Raw genomic sequence first — 13,396 nt, forward strand, 5'->3', positions numbered from 1 at the left:
TAACAACCATATGTCAGGATTATTTCAGTGCTTTCTGCTGTGAAGAATAGTATGCATACATACCCTGTGGCTAGGGCTTGGATTAGCAGCCTCACATAGACTTTTGAAGGGCTGAAGATCTATTCCAGTAGAGATCATCTCCCACAACTCCTTCCATTAAACTTTCTTTAGCTATATGCAATATCTACAAACATGCCCATTTACTCATACAGGGTGTGTTAAGTGGCACACAAATGTGTAGACTTGACAGCAAGTCTATCTAGGATGCAAACAAATGGGATCTTTTCAAATTTCCAGCAAGATGATGTAGCATACATGTAGGATCTCAGGAAGTGCCTTAGGGAAATCCAGAGACCTGGACAGCCGCCGCTCAGCACAGAAAGCTTGTCCCTTCTTGTGCACGTTAAATTACAAAAATCAGGGAACAACATGGCAGGAGTACTCTGCCTGCGAATACCAGAAAATCAGTTGTGCAACATCTGTGCATCAAGTCCATTAGAATACAGCAATCCAAGTCTATCCTACATTGATTTTTTTTACACTGAAAGTTCCAAATTTTCCCACAATTTTTAACCAATTTTACAGTCACTTTTTCAATATGCAGGATCAATGAAAGACGCAAGGACAACACAGTCTGTGGTGTTTTATCAGGCAATATGACATGGATAGTCCAGAATTAAAGATCCAAGAACCCTCCGCAGCATAAGCAAACCAGAAGTTGCCTAAGGAACTGAAAGAGCTCAGAGGTTATAAGTTAGAAAAGGGAAGATTTCCAGCTGTAAAAAGAGATTTACAAGCTATGAGAAGATTTACCAAATTGTTGCTGAATTGGACAAAGCCAGTTAGTAAAAGACCCTCTAGTAAGTATTGGGGAGCAAGAGAAAAGGATAGGTAAGAATTTTTTTCCCTTTAAATATGGAACATCTTGCTAATGGGAACTCAGAACAATCCAAGAAGGGAAGAACCCAGGGAGATACCATCCTATACAACCAACCACAAACATGGCTTCTCCTTACCATACCTGAGAAGATCAAATATGTTCTCTGACTCTTAACTGACTAGCTGGTCAGTTTGTAGCTCAAGTTGGTATCCTTAATTCCCATGGGTGAGGTAATATGATACATTTTGTACACTACTGATTGCTGTTGCAGTGCTGCTAAATAAAACAGTTTGATTTGCCAAGCTAACTAGTTGTTGTGGAAAGTTGCAAATGACTTATGGTGACCCCACGAGGTTTTCAAGGCAAGAGACTAACAGAGGGCTTGTCGTTGCTTGCCTCTGTGTAGCACTTCCTTGGTGGTCTCCCATCCAAGTACTAATCAAGGCCGACCCTGCTTAGTTTCTGAGTTCTAAGGAGATCAGGCTACCCTGGGCCATTAGGTCAGGGCTTCCTCTCACTAAAATCCTGAAAAGAACCCGTGCCACTGCAGAACTAGGCAGAGTTAACAGTGCTGTGCTATCCATCAATGTCAAAAAGGATACCGCCTTGGTCAGTGATAAAACTATGCAGTGCAACATCTTATAAATACTTGGCACTCTTGACACCCCTTTGCCCCCACATCTGAACGCCCTCAAAATACATAAAGAGTTGGGGAGGAGCCTATTCAAATGTGGTTCTCACTGCCCTCATTAAAAGCAAGGATGTGACCTAGGAGAGACAAAAGGCCAGAGCAAAAAGACATAATACATCCAGCATTCTCCCCATAAAAGGTGGATGCACTGCAGTCGTTTGAATCTGAAGCTCACTTTTAACACACTGACCAAAAAGTAAAATGAATCCGAAGAATCAGAGCTCAATATTATTTTTGACATAATTTGTTTCTTGGGAATGTTATCTGCTAAGTTACCATTTCCCTGTTGTTTTCTGACACGAATGACTGGTTGTTCATCTAATGGCACATTCCCATGTGGAAATACACACCCTGGCTTTGTTAATTATAGGAAAGTGAAGCCAACAACAGGAAAAAATCACTCTTGACTTCCCTAACCCAAGAAGCAGTAATCAAGTTTGTGACATTTATGCAAAGTGGTGCCTGCCGAGATGAGAATTCTGCCAACAGTGTCATATATAATTTGGGGCATTAAATGGTGCTGATGAATGTAGCATATACTTACCTCAGATAAACAATTTGTGAGCCTTACAAAAAAGTCTGCTAATTACTTCCAGGATCTGTGGCTGAACAAAAGTTTCTTCTATACAGCTCTGCCAGAAATTGAACTTTCAGATTCTAGTTGATGGGGGCGGGGGAGGGGGAATGCATGATTATTTATTGTATTTATTTGATTTCTATCCCACTCTTTCCTATGTCAGGCGCAGGGCAGCTTGCAACAATTTAACTTCGCATGCATAAACAATTAAAACACTCCTTACATAAAGAAGTAGAGCATACTGGCACCACAACAAATACAAAAATGGGGAGGGAAGTCAGAGAAGAAAAGCTCATCAATCAGTAATAAGGAAAGATGGAAAAGGAAGTGGGAATCTGACAGTAAATGAAAAAAAAACAAGGAAAAAAGGACAGAAAAGGGAAGAGAGGCCAGTTGTGCTCAACCATAGGCCTGGTGAAATATCTCCGTATTACAGGCCCTGTGGAACTGCATCAGGTTCCGTGGGCCCGGGGCTCACTTGATAGAGTTCCACTAGGCCAGGGCCAAAACTGAAAAGGCCCTGGCTCTGGTTGAAGATAGCCAGGTAGTCTTTGGGGCAGGGACCACAAGTAAGTTGTTTCCAGGTGAGCAAAGTGTTCTTTGGGGAAGCGGGGGGTGGAGATATATTGGGAAAGGCAGTCTCACATATATGAAGGTCCCAGATTGTTTAGGGTTTTAAAGATCAAAACCAAAACCTTATACCTGACTCGGCACACTTCCTGGACCTAGTGCAACTGGCATAGAACTGGTTGAAAATGTGCTCTCTGTGGGGTCCACATGGAGATCTGGGCTGCCACATCTTGGACTAGCTGAAGTTTCCAGAGCAGTTTCAAGGATAGCCCTGAATACAGTGTATTGCAGTAGTCTAGCCTGGAGGTGACCATTGCATGGATCACAATGAATGGTTTGAACGAGACAGGTGGGAACTAGTTGCCGAATATGGCAAAGGTGGAAAAATGTCACTCTGGCTACATTTGTGACCTATGTCTCCATTGATAATGAGGCATCCAGAGTCACTCCCCAACTCTTGATGGATGGTGCTGGTTTTAACTGCACACCATCAAGATTGGGAAATTGGTATTCCAATCCCACATTTCCCCAGCCCAGCCACAAGACTTCCATGTCTAATGGATACCATTTCAGCCAACTCTGTCTCAACTATTTCCCCACAGCCTCCAAACAACTGGTTAATATGGCTGAGGCAGCATCTGACCAGCTGCCCATCAAGGAATATAGCTGGGTGACCCAAGCCAAAACTCCAGACTAGCTGGGCAAGGGTGCACATGTGGATGTTAAATAACACTAGGGCAGTGGTGGCGAACCTATGGCAGGCCAGATGTTCATGGACTACAATTCCCATCAGCCCCTGCCTATTGGCCATGTTGGCAGGGGCTGATGGGAATTGTAGTTCATGAACATCTGGAGTGCCATAGGTTCACCACCACAGTACTAGGGAGAGGACTGCCCTCCCCCCCGAGGGAGCACCCCCACTAGAAGGTGCTGTGGTGACATACTCTCCCCTTGAACTACCCTCTGTCCCCTATCTTCAAGAAATGAGACCAGCCATTATTATCCAGCCCTGCAATTATGCACGCTTCCCCTCTCTTTCCAACAAAAATAGTTAAACTCCATTGTCCTCCAAAATGTTTGTTTTGTTTTATTTAATGCTTAAATCTCTTGGCACCTTGGAACAGAAACCAAAAGGAAAATAACTGAAGGAGACAAAAGGAGAATTTTAAGTTATGAAAACTAAGTCCTCCCGCTTGCATTGTAAACATTCCCACTGCCAAACTCCAAAAGAAAAAAAATGTTAAATAATATATACAGGCACTTAGTAAACAGCCTTAATAGAAAGCAGACCAACCCTAAGCAACATAAGCACTTTTCTCCTTTTATATTACTTGTTTCTATCTTTTCCTTTGTCCTAGATTCTAAAAACTGTATTCTGTTTGTAGTTGGAACACAGGCAGTGAATGAATCTGGTACTATACAGCTTTAAATTGTTGGGGGGAAACATAAAAAGCCCCAGAGTCAGCAAATGGCCAACTAAAGAAAACAATGAATTCAATCCCACAGAAGGTCTCTACTGACAAAAGGGGTTGCAATTTCCTTGATTTCCCCCTTCTGCTGTTTGAAATAGTTCCATCAGTAGAAGTGTTTGGTGGGATCCAAATCAGACATCTGAGAATTTTGTGTCCAGTTTCTACAGCATCTATACATATTTCGTATAAAAGCCTCATCATATATTCAAATGTATGAACAGGGAAGAGAGACAGCAGATCTTACTCCTTACCTCCATAATCTCAAAAGGACAATTTGCATAGAGAGCACATTTTCCAGGAACCTGCATTTAGAGGTGTAGCTCCAAGGGGACTGGGGGGGGGAATGTGCCAGGCACGCCTCTGTGCGGGTGTGGCGAGGGTGTCCCAGGGGCATGGTGGGGGCGTTCTGGGGGCAGAGGACGCACCAGTGCACTAGGCGCTTTCCCCCCTTGCTACGCCTCTGCCTGCATTACATGTACTGAAATCTACATGTATTCAGCACACAAGGTCTTCATGAAAAGTGTGCTTTCAAGAGCATGGTCATCAAGGACAGGACCATGGGCCTCAATCAGCCTCCTGCGTCTGGGCCCAAATCAGATATGAAAAGGGCTGCTGACATACACAAAAGTGAAAGAAAACAAATGTATGCTTTTAAAGAGCCTCAAAACATAGCAAATCACAAAAGCATGTACAAATATCTCTTTACATAGCTATGTTACATGCTACATGGAAGTCATCGTATAATTCAGAGAGAATAAAGGCTATTTCACACCTTATCCTGAAGAAATCAACTTCCATTGGAGATTCTGCCCAAACTAGAACAATCTAGAGTTCACTGTGCACGTGCCTGAATCATACAACAAATTACACCAGTTGCTCAAAGACTCACATACAACTGAAGAGAAACACAGCAACCAGTAATCACTCAGCATCACTTAGGTCCATATGGAGAAGCTCAATCAAAGTTTCACTGAGAAAGATGATCCGCAAGAGCAACCTTGCTCAGCCTGTGGATTGTTCACCACCTGGAAAGAGCTGCGGATTAACTCCTGGTTGAAGTCCACCATTGCCCCTTTCACAAAGTTCAGGCTGTCCAAGTCCACAACTACCCGGGCATTCCCTTGTTCAAAAACCCTAGAGAAAGAGATGTGGATGGTCTTTTAGGAAACAAGCACAGAAGGTTGAGAAGAAACCCACATTCAACACAAAGCTACCTCTGTTCTCTAGACGGCACATACAAAATAATCTTCTGGATACACTAACCCACAATCCATCAGCAATACTTGGGAGATATTATGAGCACTACAGTCAACATGATCTTAAAGGTCTCTTTAAAAGGAGACAGGTGAGACTTTACCATACATGACGTCTAGCCACAAAGCAAGTCTTGGGGTGACCAAGAGTAGCTTTCTTTGTCACAATTCTGGATCTCCCTTCAAAGAAAGACCCGCCTGAGCTGAACCATTAAGATGAACAGGCAGGGTTCCTAGACCCATTCTGCAATCCCTAAAAAGGGGGGGGGGGTATATGGAAGAAGCCTGTCTGACATGGCCACATCACTTCCGCTTGACCATCCAAAAGTGACATCACCATATCAGCAACACTCTAGGAATTCTCCCAGTCTCTGTGATGAAGGCAACAGGGATCAAGGAAATTCACAGAACATAGCTGATGCAGTGACTAGAAGTGACATCGCCTCATTTACAACATCACCCTGACTCCTGTTCACTCCCACCTCTCAAATGCCCAAGAGCAGGCAACAGCAAGTTTGCCCACCCCGGCAGCCCTACTTATAGGAAAATAATGAAAGCACTCCTCTGTCAATACATTTTTAGATAAATGTGTGTTAAGTTATACCCGGGACATCATCTTTTTCTACACTTCATGTATTTATGTTCTTTTCTTGCCTATAACTCTGTGTGAAATGCCAGCATCCTTTTCTCTCATTCATTGTTAATTCACTGTTGTCAAATTCATTATTATTCTGTTACTATATGGTTGGTTGGTTGCACATTTCATTGTCATGACATTTATGCTATTTTTATTAATATACATAACTCATCTACATATTATTCATATTGTGTTGTTTGTCTTTTTCAAGATTCTTATTGTTCCTCTTTTTTCCTCATTGGAGGAACTCTCCCTTTGTTTGGCTGGGTCTCCCCAGTCAAGCTCTAGTGGTGGCAAACAGTTGCCAGCTCAAGGGCCGAAGAAGGGGGTCATAGAGCTGAAAGGCTCCTTGGAAATGATCCCTGCCCACAATAGAACCCTGCAAAGCCCCACCCCTTTCTGTGACAGTTTCCCACTGCATTTTTAAAATAATGCTGGGAATCTAAAAAATGGGATTCTCTGCACAGCAGGATTCACAAGCTCACTATTACACATCTGCAACCCCCCACCCCCAATGTTATCTATGCCCTTACCTGTCATCAGAATTGACAACTGTATCCAATGAAAACTTGTATTGGAAACCAGAACAGCCACCTCCTTCCACCTGCAGCCTGAGAAATTCAGACCCTTCTGCAATCTCCAGTAGCCTCTGTTGCAATACAAAAGAGAGCTGAAAAGATTGGCAAGAGACCTATGAAATGTTTCATAACCACTTGAAAGTCTGATGAATAAGAGCCCTCGAAAGCACTAGAGAGCACGAAAAGTGCAGAACAGAGAGGCAAGTCACACCAAGCAGCACATTCATCCTACAGGGAATAAATACTTTAGGTGCTTTACTCAAGAAATTAGTTTGCTGAGGAGTTACCCACAAACCTCAGATTCATTCCATCTACCTCTTACTGGCTAAATGTTTCCCTCCAATCTGAATCAAGTGTTTCATTATAAACACACATTATTACAACACTACATATTATAAGCCTCTGGTCCATACTTATACCAAAGCATTTAAATGAGCAGGTCACAGACTGCTAGAAATAATATAAATAATAATAAAACACCATTTGTAACTATGGCAACCTCACCGTCATCTACAACTACATAAATGGAGAGAGAGAGAGAGAGAGAGAGAGAGAGAGAGAATACTGCATAGGTACACAAGAATTAGGGCACTCTGAAATCCACATCATGACAGGTAACACATATGTTTGGTGACAGCCAAGAAGTCATACCTTCACACAACTCTCACTAAGATAGATCTGTCCATCATTTGAATCGCTCTGTCTCTCTCCAGGGGCAGAGGATGCCACCAACCGCCCTCTTATTCTTGACAAACAGCCACCATTCTGTGAAGTATGGGATGGGGCTCTCACCGGATGCCAGAGGGCATAGGTAGGGCTGCGTACGAAAAACATGAAATGTAAAGTAAGATCCGGGGCAGAAAGTACATCAGACAGGAGATGTAAGGAATGAAGGCAGCATCAAAGTCATGAGGGGGGGAAAGCACATAAAAGTAGAAGGCAACTACAAACAAGTCAAGAATTTTCAAACTGAAGGAACAGGTGTCTTTGGAGAAATTCCAACACATAGAGCCAGCAAGTTAAGTGTGGTGTTTTTGTAACCATACTGTAAAAACTAGATAAAACATGTATAATGCCTGTGTGGGGGGAGTAAAAAGCTCCCGTCCCCATCCCCAGGGTGAGTGGGCCATGACCAGATGATGGGCCCCCTTCCTTCATCCCTTTACCGACATTCCAGCATTGTGTGTCAGATTGTGAGGTACTCGACTCATATGTATCAGTACACAGTGTGGTAGGACAGCAGATCATATGATACCATATATTTCCTAGATCTCTGTTCATATTTATGTATTCAGTGCATTTTTGCCTCACCCTTTCCTTCAAAGACCATGATTACCATTTCAGACTAGGATCTGACAGACTCAGAGTAAAACTCCCACTCTGCCAGGAAAAGCTGCTAGGTGAACTTGGGTCAATCACCAACTCTCAGACTAACCTACCTCACAGGGTTGTTGTGATGATAAAAAGGGGGCAGAGAGATTGTTGTAAACCATTTGGAGTATCCACTGGGGAGAAGTGATGTATAAATTAAGTAATTAAATAAATAAATAACCACATAGTTCTTCCCTCCTCTATTTTATCATCACAGCCACCTGAAGAGGTAGGTAAGGCTGAAACAGTGACTAGCCCAAAAACACAGGTCTACCATCACTCTGATCACTACACCCCACTAGCAGGAATGTCACCAGTGGAAACTAGACTCCAAAGAATGGATCGTCCACAGAATCCTTTCTACTATGAAACTTCTTATTGCAGCCAAGGAACAAACAGTGCTTCTTTAACTGTATTTAATTCCAGGCACTATGTCTACACATCAGAGGAAAAATCCTGACAGAAAAGTAATATACTTTGCAGACCTAACAATGCTCTGTGGCTTATCCAGGGAGCGCAACTGCTGCTGGGCTTCTCACCCCACTGCTGCCCAGCTCTGTTCTTCGCTGGAGTCAGGGTCGGTGAGGGAAGCCCCGAATGGTTTCCCACAAGTCCAGGGCTTTCCCCAGTGGTGGGATTCAGCAGGTTCGCACCACTTCAGCAGAACCAGTTGTTACAATGGTGCGTGTAACCAACCAGTTGTTAAATTATTTGAATTCCACCACCAGAACCGGTTGTTAAATTATTTGAATCCCACCACTAGCTTTCCCGTAAGCACTGCTTAAGCACTGCGAGCTCTTCCGTAGTCTCTTTCACGCATGCGCAGGCAGCCTCCGTTTCCTGCGTCTGGATTGGCTGAATCTCGTCCCATTCCCCTCACTCACTTTCACTATTTTAATTGTACATGACAAATCAGGGGCTGAGAATCGCCATCTTGGTCCACCACCACCCCCGTCTAAAATGTAAATCTAAAATCCTTGCGTGTGAGAGAGAATTGCCGTCCTTCTGCCCAAGGTTTCTCCCTCCTTTCTAAAAACCAAGGTTTCTCCTTCCGTTTTTTTTCACTGCAAGAGGCAAGAGGGCACTGCTTCAGCACCTGTCCATTGTGGGGTGGGCCAGAGCGACGAGGGAGCAAAACTGGCCCCAATTCTGCTACGGAGGAGTTATGCACGCCGATGGAAGCCTCCGGAGCAACAAAGGGGCATTTCAAAAGGACCTCAACCTTCGCGGTTCAGGAAATTTGCGGACCAAAGCCACTGCCGTGGGGCAGCTCCAGGACAGAAATGTGGCAGCCACACTGCAGCACTGAGGGCTGTGTGAAACTCCCGACTGCATCGGGGCATTCCCCATGCTAACAGAGGGGCAATTTCGGAATGCAAAAACAGCCAGTGTAATCCTAAACAGAGTTACACCCTTCTAAACCTATTGACTTCAAAAGACTTGGGTAATCCTGCTTGTGTGTGTGCAAAGCATCATAGCTGACTTATGGTGACCCTGTAGGGCAGTGGTGGTGAACCTTTGGCACTCCAGATGTTATGGACTACAATTCCCATCAGCCCCTGCCAGAACTCTCTTTTTGAACTGTTTTGTGATGTATCGGCAGACGATACAGGTCTATCAAAACTAGGACAAAGAGGCTTAGAGACAGCTTCTACTCTAGAGCTGTGGCTATGCTAAATTCTGCGGCTTCGTGTTGATGTGTTTGGGGCTGTGTAGGGATGGGTGGAGGAAGGGGAAAGTGAGGATGGGGTATGAGTCTGAAATTGTGTGCATCGAGGAATGCTGCTGTAAATTTCGTTGTGTGTGCACAATGACAATAAATGCTTATGCTTATGTAGTCCATAACATCTGAAGTGCCAAAGGTTCGCCACCACGGCTGTAGGGTTTTCAATGCAGTAAAAACAGTGGCCTGCCTCTTCATGGGCTGAGAGAATTGTGACTGGCCCAGGGTCACCCAGCAGGCTTCATGTGGAGAAGGGAGGAATAAAACCTGGTACTCAAGATTAGACTCCTCCATTCTTAACACTATACCACACTGACTCTGCTTAGGACAGCACTGTTAGCTTCTTAATCCTAACCCCTCTTCGGTTAGGATGTTCAAGATGACTTTGAGATCTTGCTAGTGCGTCTGGGGCTAAATTTTCAGACTAGACATAACCAAGTGAGGCATGAAGTTCTAGGCACGTTTTTTCTGCCTGTTGTTTTCTCTTCACCTGAACACTGCTTTCTTTCTTCCTTACACAAACGGGCCTTTTTAATAATAAAAAAGCAAAACACAGGATTCATGAATATTTGGTACTTAAGCAAACACAAAGGGGAAGATTTATAATAGCTTTTGTTCCAAGCTGTAGGAGATTTACTGTGACAATGTTTGTGATCTTCTGATCAGAACAGAGTTGTTGTTGTCTGTAATAACTTCACTATGATCTTAACTGCTTTACTAAAATATAGGAGCAGATGCCTATACAGATTATAGAGAGAGAAAAGGAAACAATTTGAGTGAAATGAGCTGCAATTAACTTCATCTACTCCCTGGCTCTGGGCAGCCTTAGATACATCACAAAACAAACAATCATATGTAGTTATACTTCCCACTGTATCAGTGCCATTAGCCATATGCCCGAACCTTGCCTGAACCCCGCTAAGCTTCTGGCCTCAATAAAGCCTTCTGGTTACGAGACCCATACGCTAATTAAGCAGCACAAAAAGACTACTACTTTTAATCTTGAACCTTTCAGTTTTCTTAAACATACTTTTAGCTCTTCAGTGGCCCATTTGTTGTTTTGTTCCTTAAATGTTTGTGCCAAAGCTACAATGTCAGATGACAGGATTCCTGATTCCTGCTGTGCAAACATTTCAACCAGTGACTTACAATCTACACTTCATTTTTTAAGAGTAAGCAGTTATATATTAGCAAACTACAATGGATTTAAAGGGACAGCACTACCTCTCTCCTCCCCCCCCCCCCAAGAAGTTTAGGCACTGCTGTCAAAACAAAACATATCTGCATTTTCTTGAAATTCAAAATTCAAGCTTCAAATTATTCCTCTGAGAACTCAACAAATTATAACTAAAATTAATCAAGATTGCACGTGATGTTGGATAAACACTGAATAACCTTGAAAACACTCTTAGCCTTCCCGATGCCTTTCAACTTCTTTGGAACAGAAGTGATACAGAGCACTTTCAAACATGTTTTGCCTGTTTTGGATTTTGCTTTCCAGTTTCCTGGGGGCCATACCCTAGAACTCATGCCATTCGGTTTTATTTTTATTCCAAAGCTTCAAGAAGCATTGAAATAAAAAGAATACACCCTTGCACAACTCAGCAGCCCAAGCCAACACACATTTCATCAGCAGTAAAGCCAGTGGTGGGATTCAGCAGGTTCGCACCACTTCGGCAGAACCGGTTGTTAAAACTGTGCTTGTGTACAACCGGTTGTTAAATCATTTGAATCCCACCACTGAGTAAGGCCCCTTCTGCACATGCAGAATAATACACTTTCAATCCACTGTCACTGCACTTTGCAGCTGGATTTTACTGTGTGGAATAGCAAAATCAACTTTGTAAAATCCACAATTGTAAAAGTGGATTTAAAGTGAATTATTCTGCATGTGCCCCCCACCCCCACCCCCACCCCCATGGGGTAGCTTTCTCCCATATAAGCACAGAACTGTTACAGCTTTAAACAGTTCCTTGCTTTAATAAGGCAATTAGGAGCATGCTCTTCTTTATTTCTTTCTGCACAATTACCTCCCCCCACTTAAAAAGCCATGCTACTGATATTACAAACAGGATAACCAGATCAGGAGAGAGCAGCGTGGACTGATCCGTTAGAGCTTGCCAATAAGGGCTTGGATGGAAAAAGCAAGATGCTGCTATCGTCTGCAAACCGGATGACAGGCTCAGCCCTCTCGCAGTTGCCATCCCGTCCAACTAGAAGGGGGAACTTGACCGATAGTCCCATCAATGGACACAGCTGCCTCTACCTGCTTCGACCGCAACTTCTCAGCGCCCTAAAGCAACCGAGCCCTGCCAACGCCGCCATCTTGTTCACCGCACTGCTGCCTCGCTATTGGTGGAGACGTGCCATATGTCCCGCCCATGAACGTGACAGACTGAAGCCCTTGGAAACCGGGCGGAAGTGCTGCCCGCGCCTCTATTAAGCTTCATGATGGGGCGGCGCTGCGACTCCAAGGGAAGAACTTCGACTAATTTATAAGTTGTAATCATTAGGAAACTTAAACCCTTCCGAATTATATATTTCTGCGTGGATTTTTTTTCCTGGCATTCCCATCATTTCCCCTAAAAAATGGCAGTTCATTAGTTGGCGACCCTAACAATAAAACTGGCACGCGTAGAATGAAGATTGTGTGAATCATATTCGAACCAGCCAAAATACAACGAATCACTTGTGAGTTTGATTGGTCCTAAATTTAAAAAAGAATTATGCTTCTAGAATTTTTTTGGGAGGAGGGGTCAATGCTACCCTAAAATTTGGGAGCACCCAAAGGTGCCATTGTGTAAGTTTAGACTCTGGATCAAGGATTTCCCTTTAGCCTAGTTACTCAGTTCAACTGGTCTCAGCTGGTCTTATTTTGTTCTACCCTGGCCAACCGCTACATCCTCTTATCTCATTTCTTTGTTCTGGTAGAAAACACATTTCTCGTTCATCACACTGTAACCTGAAGATCATTTGTAATTTCAGGACCACTCCATGACTGACCCCATGAGGATCCCACATAATCCTATTGGATTTAATGGTGTTATGGAGACCCTCTTTAGGTGTTTCACATGCAAGCTACACCTTTCTCTGGGGGAGCTCATATGATCTAGTACCCAGGTATATTTTCCACTAGGCACATCTATGCCTCTTTAAAATCATATGACTCTAGCCGCCGCTGAGGGAGGGGTACTAAATCTAATTAATCATAATCATAAAATCGATTATCCAATTCACTAAATACTACAATTTAGAAATTGAGATTCAGTGACTATGGCACATGCCAGTTGAGTTTGTCTCAATGGTAATCGGCACTCTGGGAGCCATTCCAAAAACACTAGGGTGGCACTTGAAACATCTTCAGATTGACAAAATCAACATTTGTCAATTCAGTATGGATAGTACGCCAATACATTGCAATGTCCTAGGCCTCTGGGTGAGGCTCGAATTCTAATGAAAGGCCAACAACCACATTAAGAACTGGCAGCTGTGGTATTAGACAAAATTGGAAGAAGAAGAAGAAGAAGAAGAAGAAGAAGAAGAAGAAGAAGAAGAAGAAGAAGAAGAAGAAGAAGAAGAAGAAGAAGAAGAAGAAGAAGAAGAAGAAGAAGAAGAAGAAGAAGAAGATGATGATGATGATGATG

General features: G+C 43.3%; 1 protein-coding gene across 2 annotated transcripts; it reads right to left on the bottom strand.

Annotated features, from left to right (window-relative positions):
* Positions 1–3,779: 3,779 nt before the first annotated feature.
* On the bottom strand, positions 3,780–12,098 carry ISCA2 (iron-sulfur cluster assembly 2). Of its 2 annotated transcripts, none has more exons than XM_048487072.1 (4): positions 12,019–12,098; positions 7,310–7,475; positions 6,614–6,729; positions 3,780–5,324 (listed from the first exon to the last, which is right to left on the bottom strand). In XM_048487072.1, the coding sequence occupies exons 1-4, from the start codon at positions 12,075–12,077 to the stop codon at positions 5,150–5,152; spliced, it is 516 nt and encodes a 171-aa protein (XP_048343029.1). In that variant the 5' UTR covers positions 12,078–12,098; the 3' UTR covers positions 3,780–5,149. The 2 variants fall into 2 exon arrangements, with proteins under 2 accessions (XP_048343029.1, XP_048343028.1); XM_048487071.1 differs by having other exon boundaries at positions 11,923–12,024.
* Positions 12,099–13,396: the final 1,298 nt, after the last annotated feature.

Source organism: Sphaerodactylus townsendi, linkage group LG02, assembly GCF_021028975.2.
Source record: "Sphaerodactylus townsendi isolate TG3544 linkage group LG02, MPM_Stown_v2.3, whole genome shotgun sequence".
NCBI classification, from domain to species: domain Eukaryota; kingdom Metazoa; phylum Chordata; class Lepidosauria; order Squamata; family Sphaerodactylidae; genus Sphaerodactylus; species Sphaerodactylus townsendi.

Excerpts from the sequence above, each read along its gene's own strand:
- ISCA2 (XM_048487071.1), bottom strand. The coding sequence starts at position 11,996 with ATGGGACTATCGGTCAAGTTCCCCCTTCTAGTTGGACGGGATGGCAAC. Across the intron at positions 6,730-7,309 it reads TTAGTGAGAGTTGTGTGAAG|AGGCTACTGGAGATTGCAGA; the intron begins GTATGACTTCTT and ends GTATTGCAACAG. Across the intron at positions 5,325-6,613 it reads GTTGTCAATTCTGATGACAG|GGTTTTTGAACAAGGGAATG; the intron begins GTAAGGGCATAG and ends CTCTTTCTCTAG.